This window comes from Pteropus vampyrus, unplaced genomic scaffold, assembly GCF_000151845.1.
Source record: "Pteropus vampyrus isolate Shadow unplaced genomic scaffold, Pvam_2.0 Scaffold462, whole genome shotgun sequence".
Lineage (NCBI taxonomy): Eukaryota > Metazoa > Chordata > Mammalia > Chiroptera > Pteropodidae > Pteropus > Pteropus vampyrus.
This window is the reverse complement of record NW_011889243.1, coordinates 122,624-146,909: the sequence shown is the minus strand read 5'-3', so window position 1 is coordinate 146,909 and position 24,286 is coordinate 122,624. Positions and strand designations below refer to the sequence as shown.

At 51.4% G+C, this 24,286-nt stretch overlaps 2 protein-coding genes and 1 long non-coding RNA gene across 23 annotated transcripts in view; 2 read left to right on the top strand and 1 right to left on the bottom strand.

Moving 5' to 3' along the window:
• The window catches only part of STRA6 (stimulated by retinoic acid 6), a 44,918-nt gene extending 35,974 nt beyond the window's left edge, over positions 1–8,944 (top strand). For all 21 annotated transcript variants that reach the window (XM_023524357.1, XM_023524359.1, XM_011382055.2 and 18 more), the window contains 7 exons: positions 3,439–3,514; positions 4,540–4,673; positions 5,848–5,965; positions 6,048–6,149; positions 6,901–7,064; positions 7,339–7,488; positions 8,117–8,944. In XM_023524357.1, coding sequence (XP_023380125.1) covers positions 3,439–3,514; positions 4,540–4,673; positions 5,848–5,965; positions 6,048–6,149; positions 6,901–7,064; positions 7,339–7,488; positions 8,117–8,286 — 914 coding nt within the window. In that variant the 3' untranslated portion in view covers positions 8,287–8,944. The remainder of the gene's footprint in view (positions 1–3,438; positions 3,515–4,539; positions 4,674–5,847; positions 5,966–6,047; positions 6,150–6,900; positions 7,065–7,338; positions 7,489–8,116) is intronic.
• Positions 8,945–9,312: 368 nt separating this feature from the next.
• LOC111732473 lies at positions 9,313–23,305 on the top strand. The gene is made up of 4 exons (XR_002777567.1): positions 9,313–11,187; positions 15,769–15,941; positions 16,868–16,928; positions 22,513–23,305. It is a non-coding gene; the product is annotated as an uncharacterized LOC111732473 (long non-coding RNA).
• Positions 11,183–14,401, bottom strand: ISLR (immunoglobulin superfamily containing leucine rich repeat). Its single transcript, XM_011382046.2, has 2 exons — positions 14,269–14,401; positions 11,183–13,461 (listed from the first exon to the last, which is right to left on the bottom strand). The coding sequence occupies exon 2, from the start codon at positions 13,451–13,453 to the stop codon at positions 12,167–12,169; it is 1,287 nt and encodes a 428-aa protein (XP_011380348.1). The 5' UTR covers positions 13,454–13,461; positions 14,269–14,401; the 3' UTR covers positions 11,183–12,166.
• Positions 23,306–24,286: the final 981 nt, after the last annotated feature.

Here is a 24,286-nt window from a genome sequence, read left to right as displayed (position 1 = left end):
AGTCCTTTGTCAGCGTATGTGGTGTCTCTCACCCCCACCACCCGTGTCTCTGCCCAGCTCCGCAGGCTGGAGATAGGGAAGGCCATGATGTGTCTGAGCTGAGAGGACAGCCCCCGGGCCTTTGTTGAGCATGGGGAGGGAGGAGAGGAGGCAGAGATGTGGGACTGAGGGCCAGGATTTTGAGCTCATCTTCATGGCATGTGGGTGGAGTTGGGCAGGGTAGAGGCTTTCTCGTCCTCAATCTCTGTCCTCCCTGGCCACCTCCTTTCTTCCTCCCTCCCTTGACAATGAGCCCCTGGGTTGGGGAACCATACCAGCCTCCCTTTCCGGGGCTAGATGCCTCCTTTAGCCCTTAGCCCTTTTATCCACATCCCCCACCTCCCAGGCCCTCCCAACAGCCCTGTGGAGGAGATTGAGAAGTGTCCCTACTTGACACACGGGGAAGGACTCACCTGAGGACTGCCTGTACAGTCAGGCAGAAGTAGAACCAAGAGAAGAACATAGTCTCCTGAAGCCTCTGCTGGGACTCTCTCCACCACCTCAAGACAAAGCTGGTGGTCAAAGGTCATGGGGCCTGTACCCTCTGCTGACGTGGGAGTCCTTGGCTAGTATGGGCACCCTGGCTCCTGAGGAGTACCGTGATGGTTGGAGCTTAGGCTGCCAGTACTGTAGGTAGAGGTGTGACTGCTCTGCAGCTCTTTCTGACCATTAGTATCCTCATCCTCAGACCAGGCATGCTGGGAGCAGAGGTGTGTACAGTGCCTACTTTTTCCCTGGTATAACTAACACCACTTTCCTGAGCTCCTCTGCTCCCACATCAGAGCTGCCCTGGAACTGCAACTGAGGCCCGTAAGCTGGACAGGTGACAAGTTCTGGATGAGCTGAAATGACATCTCCAAGGAGATTTTCCAAGTTGGCTGTAGTCTGGGCCACATCGGCCCACATCCAAGCTCAGACCTCACTCACAGTAGCCCTGTTAGGTTAGCATCTTTGATGCCATCTCTCAGAGCAGGAAATCAAGAGTTAGGTAGGAAGTGACATGCCCAGGACGATGGATTCTGCTTCTACTCAGCACACATGGTTTTTATAATCACATGCTACAGTTTCCAAGCCCAGAGCTTTCCTCTTTGGATCTTCTTGGATGCAGGGCCAAACGAAGCAGTGTTTACTCTCCTAGATTGCAGATGAGGAAAACTGAGGCCCTGGGGGCATTAGAGATATGTCCAAAGCAATCAGCAAGCCAGGGTGGAAATGAGGTCAGACCTGGGTTTGGGGCCCTTTGGTCTATTCTTAGCCTAAGGAACTAATGCCTTCTGAGCTCCAAGAGTCAGTTTTAAGGATGTCTCCCCTGCTACCTCTAGCACTTGGATAGTAAGCCTGGCATCATTCACAGAAAGCTCACACTCCAAGTCAGGCAGATTGGATTAGAATTCTTGTTCCATCACTTACTAGCTGTGTGACCTTGGGCAAGGCACTTCACTTTTCTGGATCTCAATCCCTACCTGCAAAATAAGTGCAAAAGTGACAAGAGCAGCCTTGTCCATGAGGCCCTGGATCTGGTGGGGGAAAGACAGATAGAGTCACCAAGCAGGTCCCAGAAAGGGGCAGGTGTAGGGTCCCTGAGGAGGCAAAGTGAAGGAAGATGTTATGGGCACCAGGATTGGGAGAGACCCAAGTTTGGAACCAATTGAAGGGAAAGAGGAGCAAGAGGTAGACAGATGGAGATCAAAGGCAGGCCTGGGGCCTAGGGGCTTGCTAACCCTTCACTCCTCATTAACCTGAGCAGGCTCCTCATTTCCTGGTAGAAACGGTCTGAATGTACCTTTGTTGGCTCTGAGCTGGCTCCCAAAGGGTAGATGGAGCAGGGCAGAGCTGTGCATACCCAGAGCTTCCTCCCAGCCTTACTTTTCAGAAAGGTGCCCCTCCTGACACTGGAGGAGTTAGCCCGGGAGGCAGGGAGGCCTGGGTTTCTGGAGCAGTTGTTCACCTAAGAATCACCTGGTAGCTTTAAAAATCTCAAGTCTTAAGCCCCATGCCCAGCTTCAGAAACCTTGAGGATGGGGCCCAGCCTGATTGAACAAGCCCTCCAGGTGATTCTGATGTGAGCCTATGAGCCCAGCCTACATTTGAAAACCACTGTGGCAGTCTCAATTGGTTGATTGATTTCAATCAGTTGCTGATTGAAATAAACCATTAAGTCTCTGTCTTCGGAAAGACCCCAGTATAGTGGTTCTCAGTGCTGGCTGCATGTCAGAATCGCCAGGGTTGCTTTCACAAAAGCAAAGGTCTGGGTTCCATGCCCAGAAATTCTGAATAATTGGTCAGGGGTGCATCCTGGGCCACTGGGGTTTAACAGCTCCAGGTGATCCTAATGTGCTGCCAGTGCTGAGCCCACTTCTCCAGCACCTATGTTTATATGAAACTAGCACTTGCCTTTTTCACATGGGCTTGCTCACCTGCCCTCACCCCCCAAGTCTCTGGTGGGGACACAGAAACCAGGAACACTTCCCTGAGCTCACTGATGAGATCAGGGTACAGGCACCCTGGGCTCATTCTGGGCCTGCCTAGAAATGGTTGCACATCTGGCTTTGTTACTTTCTAGTGTGCAGCTGGCAGGTCAAGCATTCTCTGAGTCTCACCTTCTTCCTTGGTCTTGTCTTCCTAGGCCTCTCCTCGGGGCTGCTATGAGGGTACAGGGCAAGGCTGGATGTGGATGTAGAGTGGAAAGGGTACAGCCTCATCTCTGCTATGCTTAAATACTAGACTTGTTCATAACACATCATGCTGTCTTCCCCAGCTGCTGGTGAGACAGAAAACTCATGATCTGTGCGCATGGCTGGTGTGGGCAGGGAACCAGGGAGGGGAGGCCACACCTAGAGGAGATAGGTAGCAGTGGTCATCTCCCCTCAGTCTGATGGATCGGGCCCCACTGAAATGTACTCACATTGTCTGTGCCATGAACAAAGGCCATTGACATGAGTATAGATGGGGTTTTATGGCCCACGTCATGCTGGAAGATGGGCAGCACAGCAGTATGCCTGGCATGAGCAAGCTGAGGCTTAGAGATGAAATGAACCCCTGAAGGCCACACAGCTGGGGTGCCATGGAGCTGGAGGGCAATGCCAGGTTGGTTGGAGTCTCTTGCTAGGAGTCACACAGCAATGGATACAGCAAAACCTGAGTGAAGGCCAGGTCTACAGCCTCAGAGGTGGCCTCTCCACATCTTGACTACCGTGTCACCTGGCAGTGTAGGCTGGCTATGGTCATCAACTTACACCGGGTCTGAGAACAGGAAATGTAGCAAGAGGCTTCTGCTCGGAGTGGGGTTTGGGGCAGAGGTGACTCCCATCCAGGCACACACACCCTGACAGCAATTGGGAGGCTCTCAGGAGACCCTCCAGGTCTGGGCTCCCACTTTGCTCTCTCTCTGCCCTCCAGTTTGCTACATCTCAGCCTTGGTCCTGTCTTGCTCGCTCACCTTCCTCGTGCTGATCCGCTCGCTGGTGACACACAGGTTAGTGGCAGGCTCTGACCCCCAGTGCAGATGTGGGGAGGGTCTCTGCAGGCCCAGGCCATTACTGAGTCCAGATGCCCAGCTGCCCTGTTGTGGGTGGAGAAGGTGGGGTGTTCCAGCCTGGGTGGAGAAACGTCTGCAAGTGATCTATTGTACAACTGAGTAGGTGCTGGAGTGTGGAGTTTGCCCTCTGAGAGGAAGCCACCTGGGTGGGCTGGATTTAATAGGGAAGGCGCCTAAGAAAGCTGGGAATGAGAGAAGAGGCAGGAGCTTAGGGAAGAAGGGTGCCACAGACAAGAGAATTACGTGAGCAAGGCACAGAGGCTGGGTAAACCTGACTTGTGTGAGTTTGGGTGAGGGGGTGGCCTGGCTGGTGTTGGGACACTGGAAAGATTGTTATGGTACATTGAAGGTCAGGCTGCCCACCTTGCCCTTTCATGTGAATGATAAGGAGCACTGAGGAAATGTGAGCAGAGGGAGACAGAAGGTTCTGATTGGGAGAAGGGTGAGTGGGAGGAGAGGTCCAGGCACTTTGCAACAGGTCCTTATGCCCTGTGCACTCATTAGGCTTCCGAGGTCCTACCCAGGGATCTTTCCTTGCAGGGTAGGCCCTACTTAGGCTGTCATTCAAGGCCCTCACACTTCTGCCTGCCTGGAACCTTGCCTCCCGTCCTGGTGTCCAAGCTGCAAGTCACTTTCCAACTCTTCTGCTGCTTCTCACTTTTCTGACTTGGCTCAGGTTGCACCTTTTGCCTGAATTTGTCTCTCTTGATCCCTACCCCGCCCTACCATCTTACTCCTATTCATCCTTTAAGATTCTACTCAGACTGCACCTCCTTCGGGAAGTCCTCCCTGACCTCCCAGGCTGGTTTAGTAATGTCCATTGGGCTCCCACAGCCCTGGGCTTCCCTGCCTGTGGCTGTGGGTTGTAATTAGACTGGGAGTTTACCTAGAGACTGGTCCAGAGGAGAAATGTAGTGGGGGTGTCCTCCCTGAGATCCCTGCCTTCTGCACCCTCACCCCAGGGCCAACCTGCGAGCTCTGCACCGAGGGGCTGCCCTGGACCTGGGCCTCCTGCTTCAGAGCCCCCACCCCTCCCGCCAGGCCATATTCTGTTGGATGAACTTCAGCGCCTACCAGACTGCTTTTACCTGCCTTGGTGAGCCCCCCTAACCCGCCCTACTGGGCCTCAACCGGCCCCAGACACCGACTCCAGTGAGGGAGGGGAGAGTGCTCAGCAGGTCTTGACTGCTCCTGGATGTCTGCCTGTGCCGGGCAAGCTATGAGACTAGACTGAGAAAAAGGACCCACTGGGCCTTTCCTGCCCTCAGGAAGCTCACTCAGGTGGGGGATGGGGGCACAGGAACCCTTGGGGAAAGGATACTCCTCACATGAGGATGGCCCCTGGGTGCCACCAGGTGTTTACACAGGGGGTAGACCCAGGGCTGGAAAGTGGGAAGTTCAAGGAGGCACATTCCTGTTTCGTGAGGGAGTTCTATGCCACGATGGACTGCTTCAAGAGGTAATGAGATCCTTGTCACTGGGGGTATGCAAGCAGGGTTTCATAGCCATAGATGGGGACTGCAAAGGGAGTACTGTCTTGAGGAGGTTGGAATAGATTAACTTCCAGGACCTTCCCAGCTCCAAGTTTCTGATTCTCCCTTTTGGTACTGCGGTGAATAAAGCCCTCTGAAATGTGAGGGGGCTGGGGCCACTGTTGCAAAAGCAAGGGCCTGATTTCTCTCCCTGCCGGTTCCTTCAGTTCTCATCCCAATCCCCTGGGGGGAGGGGGGCGGTGTAGAGGAAGAGAAGGATGAGCAGGGAGTAGGGAAATTACTAGCACTAGAAGTCATAATTCCTCATCTTGGTAGACTTTATACCTCCCGAACCCTCTTGTGCACATGATCCCACATAAACAATTAGCCAGTTGTTTTAATAGACAACTGTTGGGTACCTACCGTGTACCAGACTCTGGCCAGTAGGAATGCAAACATTAATATACAATGCGATCTTGTTCCTAAGGACTCAGGAGCAATTGGGATAAAATAACATTTACAAAGCGCTTTATGGTTTTCGAAGACTTGCCACAGACGCAATCTCTTTGGGTTCTCCAATAAACCTCCGAGGTAGGGGCCGCTCTTCCTATTTTATGGAGGAAGAAACCAAGGCTCAGAGAAGCAAAGTAACTTGCTCAAGGAGGCACAGCTTGGCAGTGGCAGAGCCGGGATCTGAAACCAGGTCTACCTGATTCCAAAGCGCTTGGGTTCCTAGAAGTAGCAGGGGTGAGCTGGGTCCTCCAGAGGCTGATGTTTGTCTTCTTCTCATCCTGGCAGGGCTCCTGGTGCAGCAGATCATCTTCTTCCTGGGGACCATGGCCTTGGCTTTCCTGGTTTTCATGCCTGTGCTCCACGGCAGGAACCTCCTACTCCTTCGATCCCTGGAGTATTTGTGGTGAGAGAGGCAAGGGACTGAGGGCTCTGGGATCCCTCTGCAGAGGGCCACTAACAGTGACACCCTCCCACCTCACCTGCAGGCCCTTCTGGCTGACCTTGGCCCTGGCTGTGACCCTGCAGAACATGGCAGCTCACTGGGTCTTCCTGGCAACTCACCGTGGGTGGGCAGAGCTGACCAACCGGTAAGGCAGCTCCTGGGCTTGTGGCTCTCTCAGGCCTCAACTTCTCCTCCTTTGGTGTTTCTCTCTTTGTGCTCTTCTCCCTTCACTGCCATCTCCTCGCTTTCTCTCTCAGGGAGCCCTGTAGGTAGCATAGAGAGTTTGCCTTGCCCACAGAGAAAGGGGGCAGCAGCCCAGCTTACTCCAAGTAAACATACCTCTGTATTTACTTGTCACGGGGCCAGAAATAGTCCATGAGCCTTTTCTGCTTTGGGAATCAGCACTGCTCTCCCCTGGATCCTCTGTGCCCTCAAAACCACATGCCTCCCTCTTTGCAGGAAGATGGTTAACAGAAACCTTATTCTGTGTTAGATGTCAAGGCCATGGGAAGACCTTGGCCCTAAGAGGGACTCAGAATCAGTGGACAGGGACCCAGAGGAGGGAGGTTGGAGACACTGAGGTCATAGAAAGATCCAAGTGGACCTGGACTTAAACCCCAGTTCTGCCACTGACTCGCTAGACAGACTTAGTTAAGTCACCTAATCTCTCTGAGCCTCAGTTTCCCTTCTATAGAGTAACATGGCTTATCTCCCAGGGTGGTTGGAAGGGCCAGCTGGGTTGAGAGAGAGTAGTAGGCCCACACAAGGCATACTCAATAAACAGTAGGTATTTAATAAATACACAGCAGCTGTGGTCATCTAGGTCTGACCCTGACCCTGAGGAAGGGGCTACATGTGTGGGAACCCACCTCAGCCTTCTTTCTGCCCCATTGCAGGCGCGTGCTCTATGCAGCCACCTTCCTTCTCTTTCCCATCAACGTGCTGGTGGGCACCGTGGTGGCCACCTGGCGAGTGCTCCTCTCTGCCCTCTATAATGCTGTCCACCTTGGCCAGATGGACCTCAGCCTACTGCCACCTAGAGCTGCCACTCTCGACCCAGGTAAGGTTAAAGAACAGGAAGCAGGGTGGGGGTTGCTCAGGCTGCCCAAGCAATAAGGGAGTCTCTGCCCGGACCTGGTCTATGTGCAGATCTGTTCACGGAGGGTGTTTGGGACCACCATGCAGGTGTGTGCAATGGGCCCATGTGCAGTACATGTGCCACATCCTCAGGTGTCCATGTGCTTTCACGCAGAGTGTGCCGGGCACCCCTGTGTATGTGTTAGGGACTGTCTGGGGCCCTCCTGCCCAGCGCTGCCATCTCCCACCCACCCCAGGCTACCACACGTACCGCAACTTCTTGAAGATTGAAGTCAGCCAGTCGCATCCAGCCATGATAACCTTCTGTGCCCTGCTCCTGCGAACGCAGAAGCCCCAGCCCCTCTTGATCCCCCAAGATGGCCTCAGAGTGGGGGCAGAAGAAGAAGGTATGCCTTCCCACTGGGGATGGGAGAAATGAGCACACCTGCTCCCTCCAACATGCACCGCTGAGTGAGTGCCAGGAAAATGCTGACTTCCTCTGTCCTGGGAGTGCTTGTGAGAGAGGGGAAGTGAGAATTTTCCTGGTCTGTTTCACTAATTTCTTTTCATCACACACACACACACACACACACACACGCACGCACACACACTTTCTCATTCCACATGTGTGCATGCACATCCCCTCTCATACAGAAAAAGAGATGGTTGTCTTGCTAAAGGGCTCTGTCATGCCTCCCACCCCAAGCCACTCCCTACTTCTCCCTTTCAGGCAGTATGTTCCCCTCTCTACTGCCTAGGGAATGTGTAGTAGGGAGGAGGACACTTAGCTGGTTCTAAGCTCTTGTCCCAGCCCCACCTCCAATCCCTTTTACAGAGCTCGGCCTTTCTGTCTTCTGGCTGCCACCCACAGGATGAGACCCCTCTCAGTCCCACGCTTCTCCTGGCACCTAGAACCCCAGTCTCACCAGCCTTCCCACATACACAGGGGATTTTCAGACTCTGCTCTGGTCTGGGTATGTGGAGGGGGCTTGGCTGGGTTTGCTGAGTGACTCACAGAAGGTTTCCCCTTCTCAGGGATGCAGTTGCTGCAGACCAAGGACTCTGTGGCCAAGGGAACAGGGCCCAGGGCTCGCCAAGGCAGGGCCCGCTGGGGTCTGGCCTACACTCTGCTGCACAACCCAGCGCTACAGGCCTTCCGGAAGAGGGCCCTATCAGGTGCCCCCGCTAATGGCGTCCAGCCCTGAGGGTGGGGCAGGCCAAGCCACGTGTACTTGTCTTTGTCGAGTGATTCCCCTTCTCCCAGCCCACTCCCTCCCTGGCTCTCCCAACATCACCCCAGCCATGGTAGCCTCTCTACTTAGTACCAGCTCTGCCAGCAGGTTCCCCAGATCAGGGCCCTAGTGGCCAGCCCCAGAGGCTGGAGGTCACCGTGGTTGGGTGGAGATCTGTTCACGCTACAAGCCCCAGGAGGGCTCTAGCCCCCTTGGCCTTGGGAAGCCAGAGAGAGGACTCTGGAGGAAGCAATCAGGAGCCAGTGGAGTCAAGGGGGCCACATCTACGCCTCTCCCTCTGCTGTCAGCCTCCAGGGCCTTACTGAAGCCTTCTGTTGATCAGGGGATGGTGATTCAGGCTGGGATAGCTTCTTGCTCCAGCTCAGCCCAACCTCAGCCTTGGAAGTTACCACTTCTCTCCTGCAGCTTCTTCTCTGCTCTGGGGCCTTGCAGCTTGCAGGGCAGCCCAGGAGGAAGCAAATGGGCTTCTACAGCAACGAAATCACAGCTCACACCAGGCCCCACACTAAGCTGCCCACACTTGAGAGTCTGATATTTTTGTAGTTGGTATGCCTTTAGATATTATGAAAGAAGTTAGTGTGTTCCCTGTAATAAACTTGTCCCTGAGAAATAGTCTTTCTTAGGGGAGGGACATGTGGGGAAAGCTGTTGGTAAATCAACATGGGGTTTGGGGGGCTTGGGCAGGGGTGGGGCATTCTGGTCACATGCTAGGCTAGGCCCCCCTGGATGGGGAGGCAGAGGATACCCCCATAGTCATATCTCTTTGAATAGTGGAGTGACTGGGGGCCCTGTGATACCACTCCTGAACACGTGGGCATCAGCTTTGGAAGTAGGACTTATTCTGGGTCCTTGAGAATGGGCAGGACTTGGGAGTGGGGGTGGGGGGTGGGGCAGGAGAGATTGTAGGAGACTGGGGGAGCAATGTGAATAAACGTACAGAGGTGGGCGCAGTGAGGGAGCTGTCCTGGTGGGGGCAGACTGAGAATGCAGAGGGGAAAGGCAGCTGTGGGTCGCCTCCTCTGCTGGGGACTGGTGGAGGTTGGGGGCTGTGTCAGTGAGGGTATGGGGTCTACTGTGCAGCTGGGGGCTACAAAAGGTGAGGAAAATGTGGCCACCCCACAGATATAGATGAGTGGGGCTTTGAGAAATCTCTGTGCAGTTAGTGGAGACCAACCAGCCCGCCTTGCACCCCAACTGCAGCCTCAAACACACACGAAGCCAGGGGTGGGGCCAGGGAGCTGGAACCCACCTTCCAGGCTGCCTGTGAGGAGGGCAAAGAGATCAGGCTCTGATCCCACTGCAGCCTGTTGAAAAATGCCTTCCTGGCCCCGTGTCAGTGACTGACAGGGTCACAGAGAACGGAAGGCAGATTGAGTATCTGCCCTTAACAAAGAAACAGTCACGATAGACTATAATGAGGCCGGGACACTGGACATTCAGGGCTGTAATGAGCCAGAGGAGGGGACCTGGTCCACATTGGGGGCAGTGGGCGGGGCATCTAGGATGGCTTTCTGGAAGCAGTGACACTTGAACAGAGTTTTGAAGGCAGACTTAGCCATGGAAGGAATAGGGGAAGGGTGTCCAGACTGAGGAAACAGCATGAATAAAGGTGCAGAGGGTGAGCCATCACGGAGCATTAAAAGAATAGAAGTACCAAGAGAGGCAGGGAGGGTTGGGCCACATGGGAGAGCCAATCAGAAGGGCCATGAATGGCTGGCTGGGGAACTCAGCACTTTACCCTGGGGCAGTGGATGGTTTGTGAGCAGGTGAGTAGCTAGTTCATTTCAGAGCACAGCTATTCCTCAGCTGCCCCTGACTCAGGTCTTAGGCCCACATCCTACTCCAGAAAGGCAGGCCTGTTCAGCTGTGAATGAAGCCAGAGATGTCAGGGGTTCAAGTAGGGTTAGGATTATCAAGCCTTATGGAATCACAGAGTCCACTAGACCCTTAAGCATTACCATGTCCTATCCCGTCCTTTGTTTTTTGAGGAAACTGAAGCCCAGAGATGGGCAGTGACTTACCAAAGGTGGCACAGCACGGTGGCTCAGCTCCCTTCTACTGCTTTACATCAGATGTGTGGTCATCCTTGATATGTGCGGCTGGTGGCATCTGCTCAGTGGGAGCTGCGAGCTGATGAGGGGAGTGGAGAGGTGCTGTACACAGACCAGGTGGTTGGGGGAGTGGGGATGGCCAGCCTCTAAAGCTCACAGCTGCTACCCAGGCTCCTTGGTCTCCCTGTTTTGCTGGTCTCCCACTTTGCTGGGCTCAGCAATCCTGGGGGCTCTGGGTAGAGTTGGCAGAGCCTCCCTCACAGGGTCTTGTCCTATGTGTAGCACGCTTTGATCTGGAAAGGGTCAGGGGTGGAGGGAGTGGGCAGACGCATCTGACCCAGCACAGATACAAGGTTCTACAGTCCCCAGGTCCTGACCCGGTTTACATCGTCCCTGTTCTAAGAGACCTTCAGGCTGCTGCCACGCCTTCACCCACCAAATCAGTTCCTGGTCCATCTGCTCTATAGGGGAAAAATTCCTGTTGAAATATTTTCCTCAAGGAATGTCATTTCCTCTTCCTGGAAAGGTGGGAGGAAGAACATCCATTTTCTCTGGCTTCTCCCTCAAATCTGTTCTCTTATTCTCAGTTTCCCAGGGTCGTCCCTCTCTCTCTCCTCTCTTCCCTATGTCCTATGTCCCCTATCTCCTCCCTTCTTTTCCTCCTCCATCTTGCCTTTCCTGTCCCCCTTTCCCTCTCCACTCCCTAACAGCTCCTCATGAACAGGACCACGAAGAGGGCCCACGGTCCAGGTGCCTCTCCATGATGACTCCTCAGACTCCCGCTGGCTAAAACACCACTCAGGTACCCTAGGGAAGCCTCTGTAATGGTTGTCAGGCTAGCACCCCCATTTGTCCCATGAACTAGTTTGGGGAAGCGAACATCCCTAGTCCATTGCTGGGCCACCTGTCTCATGCCACTTACCTACCACACAGTCTCTGTGTGTCTCACAGGCCCCATCCCATATGGACAGTCAGGCTGGCCATCCTGACTTTCCAGCCCCAATCCTGACCCCACTGGGTGGCAGGGGGCACTTCTTAATCAGATAAAACTCCAGGCAGACACAGGGGAGCATCAGAAATACTGTTTATTTCTCCATCCCTCCAGGCTGGCTGGCCTCTTTGGAGGGGCAGGCTATAGACACATACTTGGAGAGAAAGGCAGGGCAGGTATCCAGGATGGAGGAGCATGGGCAGAGGGAGGAAGGGTGAGAGGAGAGGAAGGCCATCCCGGATCCTCCAGTCCTGTCTAAGACGAGAGCAGAGACTCTGGAGACCTCAAATCATCAGAAAATGCCAAAGGGTAGCTCAAGCAGGTCACTGAAAGCCTCAGGACCATACCAGTCACTGCCCCTATATCCCATTCCTCGCTCCTGCTTCAGGCTACCTCCCTGCCAAGCCCCAAGCCCCCAGCCTTCACCAGCTGGTCAGTTCCAGTGCCTGGAATTCCATCAGTGAGGCTTCTCCCAGTTGGTTAGGGCAGCACCCTGTTAGCATACTGACCCCATTAGGGTAGCATGGGCAATGTGGTTAGCAGCAATGAGCACCGAAAATGGTGAGTTATGGGATCAAATTCTGTCCTACTCACTAGCTTTGAGCAAGTCTAGAAGTTGGGGTGGTGAGTGTTCCAAAAGAGAAGAGAAGGGGAAGCAAGAAGAATTGAGGTCCCCTAAGCAGGCTTTGGGAGTTCCCATCCCCGGACCCCTGCAGGGACATCCACAGAGTCAGGGGAAAGAGTCAGGGAGGCCCTGGGGCTTCTCCAACCCAGCCGGGTGGGGTCAGGGCTAGAAGGAAGTGAGGAAGAGGAGGAGGAGGCTCTGGCCTAGTAGGAGCAGGCCTGTGGGCTGTTGCCCAGAGACCCCTTCTCCCTTGGCTGCAGCCTCAGGGCCCCTAGTACGGCTGAGGTAGATGATGACTACATTGTCCTCAGGACCTGATGGTTGCACCTCATTGTCAACAGTATAGCAGCCCTTACCCTCAGCTGCTTTGCCATGGAACCTGCGCCCCAGGGCATCCTCACCACCTTCGCCCGGTGTGGCCAGTGCCACGTTCACTGAGCTCTCCGCACTGCCCAGCTCGTTGGTGGCCAGGCAGCTGTAGGTGCCTTCCTCCAGCTTGCCAAAGTCGGGGATGAGCAGGCTGCCATTGGCAAAGGCCTGGAAGCGTGGCCGGCTACTGGCCACCAGGGAACCGGGCAGGGCATGCCCATCCGCACCCACATTGGGACTGGCGATCTCCACCGTGCCGCCAGGTGTCTGGATGTGCCAGTGGAGCTGGGGGGCTGGCTGCCCTTCCACGTCACAGTGGAGCGCCAATACAAAGCCAGGCCGCAACTCTGCGCCATCCTGGCTGGGCTGGTAGGTGAGCTGCACCAAGGGTGCGGAGCAAGGCAGTGGCAACAGACGGTTCAGCGGTGTGCCCTTGAGCACATGAGGCGAAGTGCAGGTGATGTTGTCCTGCTCTGGGATGGACACGACTGTGGTCAGGGCCCACGTCTTGAACCACATGATGCTGCAGGTACAGTCAAAAGGGTTGTCATTAATCTGCAGATGGGACAGTGCGGTAAGTGGCATGAAGGTGCCCTCTGCTAGCGTGTGCAAGCGGTTGTGGTTGAGCTGCAGCGAGCGCAGGGCGCGAAGGCTGCGGAATGCATCGCGAGGGATGAAGGTCAGCTCATTGCTGTCCATCTTGAGCAACTGGAGGGCGCTGAGGTTGTGCAGGTCGCTCCAGGCAAAGTCGGAGATGAGGTTGTGGCTGAGGTCCAGGCTCTTGAGATGGCCCAGAGAGGCCAGGGCGCCAGCAGCCACTGTTCGGATCTCGTTGTGTGCCAGCCACAGTGACTGCAGCAGGGGCACCTCCCTGAAGGCGCCCTCTGGCAAGCTGGGCAGCCGGTTAGCTGACAGGCTCAGTGTGGTCACATTGGCTGGGAAGCCAGGTGGCACAGCCTCCAGGTCGCGGTAGGCACAGTCGGCGATCTGGAAGCCATACTTCTCCCCGCAGTCACAGGGCTCAGGGCAGGCCTGCCCCAGGCCCAGGAGGACCACCCAACACAGCAGATGCAGCTTCTGCATCCTGCCTCCTGCAGAGAAGGACACGCCGCTGAGGTGACCCCAAGGACCCATGGAAGGCAGTCGTCCCTCTCAGGACCCCAGCCCAGAACTCTTCCCCATCAGAAGGCCCTGCACCAAGTAATCCAGCTAAGACCCAACAGCACCTAACCCACTACCCCTATTCTACAGAAGGGAAAACTGAGGCCCAAAAAGGGCCAAAACTTGCCAGAGATCATGCAGCCAGGGCGGGTGAAGACAGGACGGAAGAGGACCCCAGATCCTCCTCCGAAAGGGAAGCGTTCCCTGCCTCGGCCAGCTCCTAGTTGACTTTGTGACTTGAAATCTGTTTTCCAGTTGCCCCCTCCCCCAGCACTGTGCAGAACCTCCCTCCTGCCCTCCCACATCCTGGCCACAGTCCCTCCCACCGGAGCCCCCCATAGGTACGCTTTGCCTTGGCCCAGACAAGGCCCCTTGTGCAGTGCACACCGCCCCCATCTGCCCCGCAAGCCCCCTCCTGCTCCTACTGGCTGTGACCACAGCAGACACCAGACCCTTTTTACCCCCATGGCCTGTTCTGTTCAAACTACACCAGGCAGCTGCCTAGATAAACTCCGCCAGGACTTCTCAGTTGGCTTGGGGGAGCCCAGCAGCTCAACACAAATGCTCTGAGATTTCCCGGCTGTGGTTGTTCAAGGAGCAAAAGCTCCCTGGACAGGTCCAAACAGAGATTGTCCCAAACACCCCGAACCACCAGGAAAGTACTCAAGGGACCCCTGGGACCAGCAGGCTTCCCCCTCATCCCACTGGCCCTTGGAGCCCTCCTCTCGCTGGCTTACCTTCAAAATACTCTTTCTTAGCCAAGCCCAGCCTCTCCGAAGATGGAACCAGAAAGCAACAAAGGCCGGAGTTAGGCCAGGACAGTCTGCAGGGCCAACGGGGTAAGAGGAGGTAGCTGGAGGTAGGGATAGCTTGGTTCCTGCCCTACCTTCAGTTTGTACCCTGAGCCCGTCCTTCCCCTACAGGGTACCTGGGACCAGCTGCTGAGAAAAGGCTGCAGGAAGGGAGCCCAGGCAGCTTGTACACTCCCTCCTTCCAGCAAAACAACTGCTTCTCTACAGCAACAAGGACCTGTGTTTCATAAGTGACACCAGAAACTTGAGGGGGAAAAGACGCCAAATTTTTTTTTGTTTTTTTTTTTTCTCTCTCTCACTCACTTTTAGCAGCTTCAACTTCCTTAAAGGCACAGCACTAGCTGGACAGGACCTAAGAAAAGACGGGGCAGAGGGTTTTTATGGTGGGACAAGTGAGAAATTGAATCTCAAGGAAAGTGGGAGACTTCTAACCTCATTTCAAACAGGAAATAAGGGGGCCATTCGCCAAGCTGGGGTAGTATGAGTAATTATGAGTGTACTTGTGTGTGCGTGTTTGAGAGTGGATGTGACATCTCTGTGTGGGGATGAGTTTGCATGTGTGTTTGTATGGATGTGGTTGTGAGACTATCTGTGAATTTGCATGTGTTTGGGAATGTTGGAGTGTGTGTGTGTTTTAGTAGGTGTGAGACTATCTTTGTGTGTGTGTGTGTGTGTGTATCTATGTAGGTGTGTAAGAGTTTGTATGCGTATTTGGGCATATAGTTGTATGTTTGTGTGTAGAAGTTGAGTATGCATCTCTGCATCTGTGTGTCTGTGTGGGTATGATAATACTTGTAACTAATTCAATTCCCAACTCTCCCCAAGTTGGATAAATCTCCTCTGGACATAAGTAAATACAGAAAGTCCTCTATCAGTTTTATCCTCTGGAAGAACTCTCTTCCCGAGCCTTCTAATCTGCTCAATTCGGTTTCTTTAAAGGCCTGCCATGCTACAGGCTCGCGGGGAGGGTGCGCCTCCTTTACGCAGGCTCCCTGTCACCTCTCTTGGGTTGGATGTCTTGCTTCCAGAATCTCACATTGTCCTCTCTTTGGTTTACTCATTTTGGTGATGGGTCAAAGGCATAATGGCCACCATAATGAGAAGGTAATTAAGACCAACAAATGAATCAGGCAACTCCGTAGAATATAACAGAATTTATTATAGGGTAATTTAGTTACGGGAAGATTGGGTTGGAGTGGAACAGACAACCCAGCAATTCTACACAGATTATTCTCCACTACAGACTTCCGTTACTGTACTTCTTTTACAGTATAACTCAGGGACAAAGAATGCAGTAGTGCCTGGGGCCATACTTTATTATGGTCTTGTGATAGATGATTGTTTATAATCCATACTCCCACCAGTTTAATGTTTATCTTGGTTGTCATGCCATTCTAACAGGAATATTTATTGCTACATTTTAAGGAAGACAGATAATCATCAACTAGAAAGCTTCGATGTGCTTGCTAAAGACAGTGAGGTTGGTCAAAGGTCACAGCATGAAACTTAAAAATGAAATAAAATCTGGGACACAGAGATGGAGTGAGTTTTGTTCGCATCAACATCTATACAACATCTTCCAATAGCTTCCAGAAAAGGTAAGTGAGAGATATGTGTTTTGAGATCTTGCGTGTCTGAAAACTCTTCATTCTGTCCTGAATCTTGACTGCTAGTCTGATTGGGTATAGAAATCCAGATGGAAATCTTTTTTCCCAAGAATTTTAAAGGGGGCCCTCTCTTTAATGCTGTTGCTTTAATGTCACTCACAGTGCTGGTGCGAGGGGTCCTCAGTTCTCTGACCTCGATTCTGTGCATGATACCTGGGGTTTTTCTTTCTGGAAGCTGCAGGACCTTTTATTTCTTCCATGTTCTGATGATTCACTGTGTTGGGCCTTGGTGAGGGTCTATCCTTTCAAATCGGAAGTTCATATTTTTCAGCTCTGGAAAAGTGTTTGATTTACTCCTTTATGATTTCCTGACCTCCATTTTCTCTGTTTTCTCTTCCTGGAACCTCAATAACCAGATGTTGTGCTTCCTGGAGGAACCCCAACTTCCTTATCTCTTCCCTCTTTACCTTTCTGTCCTTCATTCTAGGAGACCTCCTCAATGTTATCATTCCACCCTTCTAATAGACCTTTTGATTTCTGCTTTATAAATTTTAAATTTCAAAGGTCCCTTTTCATTTGCTGAATGTTTTCTTTAAAATATATTGCATGGTAACTGGAGTTGATTTAAAAATAAAATATATTGCATCCTGTGCTTGTTTCATGGATACATTTTTTATTTCTCTAAGGATAATAATGGCCCTTTTATTATTTTTTTAAGTTTCCTCCTATCTGCATTGTCCATTTCCTTCAAGTTGCATTTTTTTTTTTTTTCTATTTGCTTGCCTATTTGGGACTCTGTCTTTCCTATCAGAGGTTTCCTCAGTTAATTCATTCAGCAGAAATTTATTCCTGTTTTTAATGTGAGACCTCTGTACCAGAGAGGAAGCCTGTTGAAGACCGACATCTTGTCCTTTCAGATGTTGTTGATCCCTGGCACAGAGAAGATACTCGATAAATACTCCATGACTCGATGAATTGGTGAGTTGAATGGGCATCAGATGCCAGAAATGAAAGCACTTTAGAGGTCAACTTCTCCTCATCCTCATTTTACAGGTAGGGGTTCAGGGTCACATGGCTCCTTAGGACAGGTCATTTTAAGAATATTTCACACTATATGAGAGACCCACACTCTGTTGGGTGTGTGTGTGTTACTAGCCTTCTTGGGGGAGGGGAGCCCATTTCTTATACTCAGAGACCTTGATGGCTGCCCTCAGAATCCCACGGTGAAACAGCCATGGGAGCCTGAGGGCAGGAGAAGAGAGAAGGACCTGCCCACCTAGGCAGAACTGAGTCTGCACTGACAGCTCTTCCCCATCTGCCCAGATCTCACCTTCACCAGAAAGGACAACTGGACAAGGGCTACCAGAACCCAGAGGGCCTCAGCTAATAACTAGTGAATCCTCTTTGGCTCTTCACTGTAGGACACACAGAGCCACCCCCTGCTGAGTCCAAGGAGTGGTTATGCACGCCTCCAGGAAGGGGGCTTATTATCTCCTGTGCAGCCCCTCTACTCCCATAGGCTGAAAGTTCTCTGAAAAGCCCATCCCACAGGAGATAATGCAAACAGGCCAGGAGATAAGCCAGAGGTCAATTCCTCTTCCTCATTCTAGCCCAAGAGCTCCCTGTTGGCTGCCAGGCTCCCTGAACTGGGCTCAGGCCTGGAGATGGGGGCCTTGTTGAGTATGGGGATTCCTTGATTGTCCCCAGGTTATAGATGGAGGGCAGAGGCCCCTCCACTAACCCTGGGTCCTTAGGAGCCCTACTATGATGAAAGAGAAAATTAGCAGCAGGGGTGGGTGGATTAGGGGAAGCCAGGTCTGGGAACGCCTTCTGCCAGTTCCTCCCTGGTGCCTGTGGGCCTCAGAGTAGAGTACTCCAGTTTGCTTAGGACTGAGGGATTTTCTGGGATGTGGGAGTTTTAGCAGTAAAATCTGACAGTCCCCGGCAAACCAGGACAGTTGGTCACCCTGGTAGGGGAGATGGTGCCCACTGCCCGTCCCCAAGAGCTTTTCTTTCCTGGCCCCTCTTCCCATCCCTCCCTGCCCAGAAGAGGCCCAGCCCTTTCTCCTCCCATCCCTCCCTCCTTCTCCTCCCACCAAGGCGGCCAATCCCTCTCCAGCTGCCACTGCTCAGCCTGACTTCCCCCGCCCCAGAGGCCCCACTCCCTCTGACCAGGGGGCTGCTAGAGGCCACGTCAGCTTTTCCTGGAAGGCGAAGAAAGATCGTGGAGAGAGAGAGAGAAAATAGAGTGAAAGGAACAGAGCCCAGCAGAGAGAGAACTGGAGAGAAACTGAGAGATGGAGAAATTGAGAGAGAAATGGGGAGAATGAGAGAAAGCAAAGAATCACCAACAGCCAAGGTAGACATGAAGGCAGAGAAAGGAAGCAACATGGAAAAAGAAATGGAGAAAGAGGGTCTGATGGACCTTAAAATAAGCTCCAAGAGGGAAGAGACAGCAGCACTCAGATGTGTGGCCAGCTGTGGTTGTGGTGCTGTTGCCATCATGCCAAGAGGGGCAGGTTGGTCTTGATCTCAATCCCACATTCCCTTCTCACAGCTTGTTGGAATAATTGGGAGGAAGCTCAAATACTCTGAGAGGGACTCATTTAAGCCTGTGGGTCTCATGGCTTATGAGAACATGAGGCTATGGACGGAACTCTGCTGGAGCATGTGAGCGTGTGCGTGCACGGTGGGTCAGGGGAATGTTGAGATCTGCCCAGATTGCCAAATTATGGGAATTGAGAAAGTCTTTCCCTTTCTAGGGCCTCAGTTTCTCAGTCCTATGTGGAAGCTGGATGAGATGGGCTAATGCCTTTTGGCCCTGAGGCTGTCATTTTAGAATTTCTAATATCTGCACTTACAAGAAGTGTCTGTATGCGCCCATGTGTTTGTGCACAATTATTTCTATTTGCACATATATGAGAATGCGCTTGCTTTCCATGTGTTTGTTAGTGCGTGCACACCTGCGTGTATATAGGGTGGTATGAGTACAAGCTCATTGCGTAGGCACCTGAAGCTGTGGGAAGGGGTGGCAGGGCAGGCCCCATCTTCTCTCCTGCATCAGCCTTAGCCCAGAGGCCCCAGCCATGGCAGAGCTGACCTGGCCCCAGGCTGACCCCACAGTGGGTGCCCTTTCTCTCTGTTCCCTTTTCCATCCTCCACCTTCCTCTTCACACCCCTCTCCCTCACTCAGGTGTGAGGCTCATTCTCCCACTTGCTGCATCCAGCAAGTGGTAAACCCTGCCATGTCCAATGCGGCCCTGGAAAATAAACCTGAGTGGGAACTGTGGGAGATTGAGAAAAGAAAGAAGACAGAAAGCTGGGATCGGGAGGTCCACTGTCCACTGATGGTAGACAATGGCGCAGTTTTATTTTTGCGAGCTGCTTTTATACAAGAGCATACAATTTCTGGCTAAGATAAGATCATCCTCTGCACAATCACTCAGTTCACACCCTGCTATGATCTTTTGCAGTTCTGTGTGCTCCCGCTATGAGCACACTCCCTGCCTGGAAGCAGGGCCGCCTTGTTACTTTTCCATTCTTAAGAGCAACGCCCGCATTGTTACTTTTCCATTCCATTAATTTTTGTTGAGGTGAGGCAACCCTTGGTTGACCTCATAGACTGCAAGGACCTTGTCAGTTTACAATCTGCTCTCCACATCCACCTCTCTGGGTCTCAGTTCTTCAGACCTTGGAAATGTGGTCTGGCCTCATCTCTTCCTGCCCACTGTAACCAGCCCCGAATATCATTGCTCCCACCTTGGGGCTGCTGCTCTTGCTCTTTTCTCGAACTGGATTCCGTTCCCCTGTTTTTGCAGGGCTCACTTCCTCTTATCTATGGAGACTTTCAAATGTCAGTTTCTCAGAAAGGCCTACCCCGACCACCTTATATAAACAATCTTTGTCGCTCTCTGTTCCCTCTTGTTGGTTCATTTGTTCCTCTTCTGAACACCTGCCCTGACATATCTGTGAGCATATTTCTTGTCCATCTCCCTAATCTGAATGTGAGCTCCATGTGAGTGGGTTCTTGGTTTGGTCATTGCTCTACCCCAAGCCTGCAAAGGGCTAGCAACTAAGTGGGTGCTCAATAAATAATTGTGGAATGAAGAATGATCCCTGTGCTTCCAGCAGGAAATCTCTGGCCCCCATCCCTCCTCCACTTGCCCAGGGACTGGCCAGCCCCCTCCCTTCCATGTGGCACTGCCCTCCCTCTCACTGGTCCCTCTCCAGCTACCATTTCTGTCCCCTGCTCACTCTGTACCCTCCTCACTACCCTCTCCTGACCTTTCCCTTAGTCCAAAGGGACTCTTTTTAGCAACAGCACTAACTGGAGCATATTTCACAGAAATTATTTTTGTTCTTTCCCAGATATTGTCGAGCTCACAATATCTAGGAATTCAGACCTTGGCCACACACCCAGGGCACATAGCAGATCTCCACTTTCAGCCCCAGCCCCTCCCAAAGGCTAGGGGTAGGATTGGGGAATGTTATGAGATTGAGTTGAATTAAAGTTCTAGACTGGGGCTGGAGTTAAGGGTCAGGATCCCAGTCCCTTTGTTAGCTGTGGGGTGCTAGGAATGGGGCAAGGGCCATTTGTTAAGGGTCAGTTTGAAAGGCTAGGATTAGATGTGGGTGCAGGTTTAGTGGGTGGGGCAGGGTAGTTTAATCCCATGTATGAAGCTGGTCCGGAGTCTGGAATGTGAGAGTTGCAATGGTCCCTGTGCCTTGTAGGGAAAGTAGAATCGAGATAGGCAGAAGATGAAAAAGCAATGCGAAAAGAGAGACCAAAGGAGAAACAGGGAGATTGAGCAGAGAGAGGAGCAGACAGAGACTGAGACATGAAGAGAACAGAAATGGGAAAGGCGGGGACAGCCAGGAGGAAGGTTGAGCATCTTGCTGACAGCAGAAAGCCATTTGGCACAGCAGACACCTGCTTTTTATCAACAAGTCAAGCTGCAGTGCAGTTTCCATGCAACAGCGCCTCATATCAACCACCGAAAAGAGGCTGCAAGCTGGCCTTCAGGCTTCTCCCCACCCTGTGGATGCAAGTGGGAGCTGGAGATGGAGCGAGGAGAGGAGCTCCACCAGATGCTGATGACCACTGGCAAGGCAGGGCCACAAGGCCATGGCCCAAAGCAACCTCTCAGGGGAGAAAAGGGGCCAGTTTGCCTGAGGATGGGGCGTTGGCTGCAGAGGCTTCTGGGAGAGCTGCCCAGGCAGGACAGAAAGCAGCAGAGCAACGAGGGGAGTAGAAGTTCCAAGAAGGGAAGTGAGAGCTGAAGATCAGGAAGACTTGATAGAGGAGCTGGGAACTCCAATAATTTTCATAACAAAGAATGCAAATGATAAAACAGAATCGAATTGACACAGAGGCTTATAACGAAGTGCCGCAGTTCTCTGTCCCCCATCTTTCTCTTCCCCCATCCATTCCCCAGAGGCAACAACTTCAGATGGTTTGTTTTTAGTTCTGCAGTGGTTACACATCTCAGGTCTGCCCATAACATGTGCAGGGCCTGAGGCAAGGATACATTTGGAGGTGCATATACCACATGCCTAAGTATTTAAAAGTTATAAATCCTGCAAACTACGTAATATGTTCTATTGTCCAACCTTGACAAATGCACCTTTATGACTACTTTAAGGCCAACTTCAAATCGAGAGTTCTTGGACTCCTCAGAGTCCTTCACCAGAGCTACAGACAGGTAGAGTCAGCTCTCCAGCCTGCGCAGCTGTCCTATTTCTCTTCCCACCTCAGGCTCCATCCTACATCACCAGGGGCCCCATGCTTGCGTAGGTAGATACCCCAGCCCTCACACTCAAGCTCTCTCCACAGCCTCCATCTCCCTCAAACTGACTCAGGCCTTGGGGGTACACACACCTTGATATAGTCCTCCCTGAGGAGGAGGAGTCAGGGTGAAAAGATTTACAGAGGCCCTGGAAGCAGGCTCAGGCCATTTTATTCGGGCAGAGAATTCCAGGGTCCCAGGTCCTGGAAACTGGGTCCAGAAGTGGGGATGCAAGCTTTAGATGGAAAAGTCCCCTTAGAAAGGTCCCTTTGGAAAGGCACGGCCAGGGTAGGATTGCCAGATAAAATACAGGACACCCAGTTAAATTTGGATTTCAGATAAAGGACGATAATTTTTTAGTATAAGTACGTCTCAAGTAATACAATGGCCATATTTATGCTTTAAAAAATCTCTATTCATTCTTTGTCTGAAATTTCCAAATCTGGTAACTCTAGGCCGGAGGAGGGCCAGGGTAGAGCCCTCTAAGGCATCCGGGCTCAGGGCAGAGGAACCTCACCTGGAATGAAGCGACATTGACTTGCATACATCAAATTATGTGCATAGACTACTGTGTCTTAATTAGAAACTTTAGACAATAACAAATGACTCTCTTTTATAGGTTGAATTGTATTCCCTCCTAGAACATATGTTGACATCCTAATTCCCAGGACTTCAGAATATGACCTTATTTGGAAATAGGGTCTTTAAAGAGGTAATAAAGTTAAAATGAAGTCATTAGGGTGGGTCCTAATTTAATATAATTGATATCCTTATAGAAAAGGAATCTAGAAGAACACAATGTTAAGACACGTCTTGTGAAAATGACAGATATTAGAGTGGTACGTCTGCAAGCCAGGAAATACCACCAAAGACTGCCAGCAACCACCAGAACTAGGAGGGAGAGATGGAACAGAATCTCCCTCACAGCCCTCAGAAGGAACCATCCCTGCCTACACCTCGAATTCATGCTTCTGGCCTCCAAAACTGTGTGACAAATTTCTGTTGAAGTCATCCAGTTTTTTGGTACTTCATTATGGCAGCCCTAGGAAATTAACACACTCTTGTATGGAAAAATAAGCTTTTAGTTACTTGTATGTTTCATTCTTCCTTCCCTTATTCATCCTGAGTTTCTTGATTCTTCTGTTGGTTACATTTGTGCTCTAAACCAGTGGTCCCAACCTTTTTGGCACCAGGGACCAGTGCTCCTATGAGAATCTAATGCCTGAAGATCTGAGGTGGAGCTGGGGCAGTGATGCTAGCGCTGAGGAGTGGCTGCAAATACAGATGAAGCTTCGCTAGCTAGCCCACTGCTTCATCTCCTGTTGTGTGGCCTATTTTCTAACAAGCCACTGATCTGTACCAGTCCGAGGCCCAGGGATGGGGGACCTCTGCTCTAAACAATACACCTGACTTCCCACTCCATAGGATGGATCTAATGACTTCCCACAGGAGAAAATGAGAAATTTGCCACTCCCATCATTCTTCTTCCCCTCCCCACTCTTCTACTTCTCAACCTGTCTGTAATAGCCTTACTTTTATATTTTAAAAGATAATAATATTTAAATACTGTTTTGAAATCATAATTACACAACAGTTGCATTTTGTCCATGGATTGATTTTAAAAGTTCTTAAAAAATCAATAAACCTATATTATGCTCATGGCCTGTGTGAGTATAGTTCGCTGCTGAGCCAAGGAGTATGTACACAGGCTTACATGTCTTCCCCTTCAAATCCAATGTCATGATGCCCAGGTCACTTAAAGGATGGCTAAGAACATATCAAGGTCCAATGCATTAAATTTTCTTAAGCTCCATCAATTGCTCAAAGGCATGCTGTATTTTGTTTGCTTTATATTTGGGCGATGGCTTTTTTGTACAGCTTTTGATTTTCCTTAAGTTTCTAATTGCTTTCTTTATTATATTGTCAAAAAATAATGTGCCTTCACCAAATATAGTAAGTCCTTACTTAATGTAGCAGATAAGTTCTTGGAAACTATGATTTTAAGGGCAATGACATATAAGGAAACCACAGGCTAATTGACAGAAGTAAGAATTAAGTTTTCACAGACTATTTTTGGTCACAAAAACATTACCAAACTTCTAAATAAAGACTCAATACACTTCTAATGCCTAATATTGACATAAATGTGAGTTATACATATACAGGTGGCTGGAGCCTCTCCCGATTGCTCAGGGGACAAGGCAGGACCCATCCTGGGTACGATGCTCTTCCAATGCAGGGCCACTCACACCCACCCACACTCAGACTGGAGTCCTTGGAAAAAAACCCACGTAGACATGGGGAGAACATGTAAACTCCACACAGTGGCCCTCTTAGGAATCAATGCTTTTTTCTCATCAGTGCTATAATGAAATATTACTTAAGGACCTTCTGTACTAAAACTGACTTTGTATATGTCTTCTGGTGCTGACATTGCCTGGTATTAATTTTCTTAATTATTTGCTTTCTTGACATATGCACGTCTTCTGTTTATTTTTGCTTTTCAAGCAGCTGGAATCCCTTTGAAATCCCAAGGCCTTCTTGGTTGTA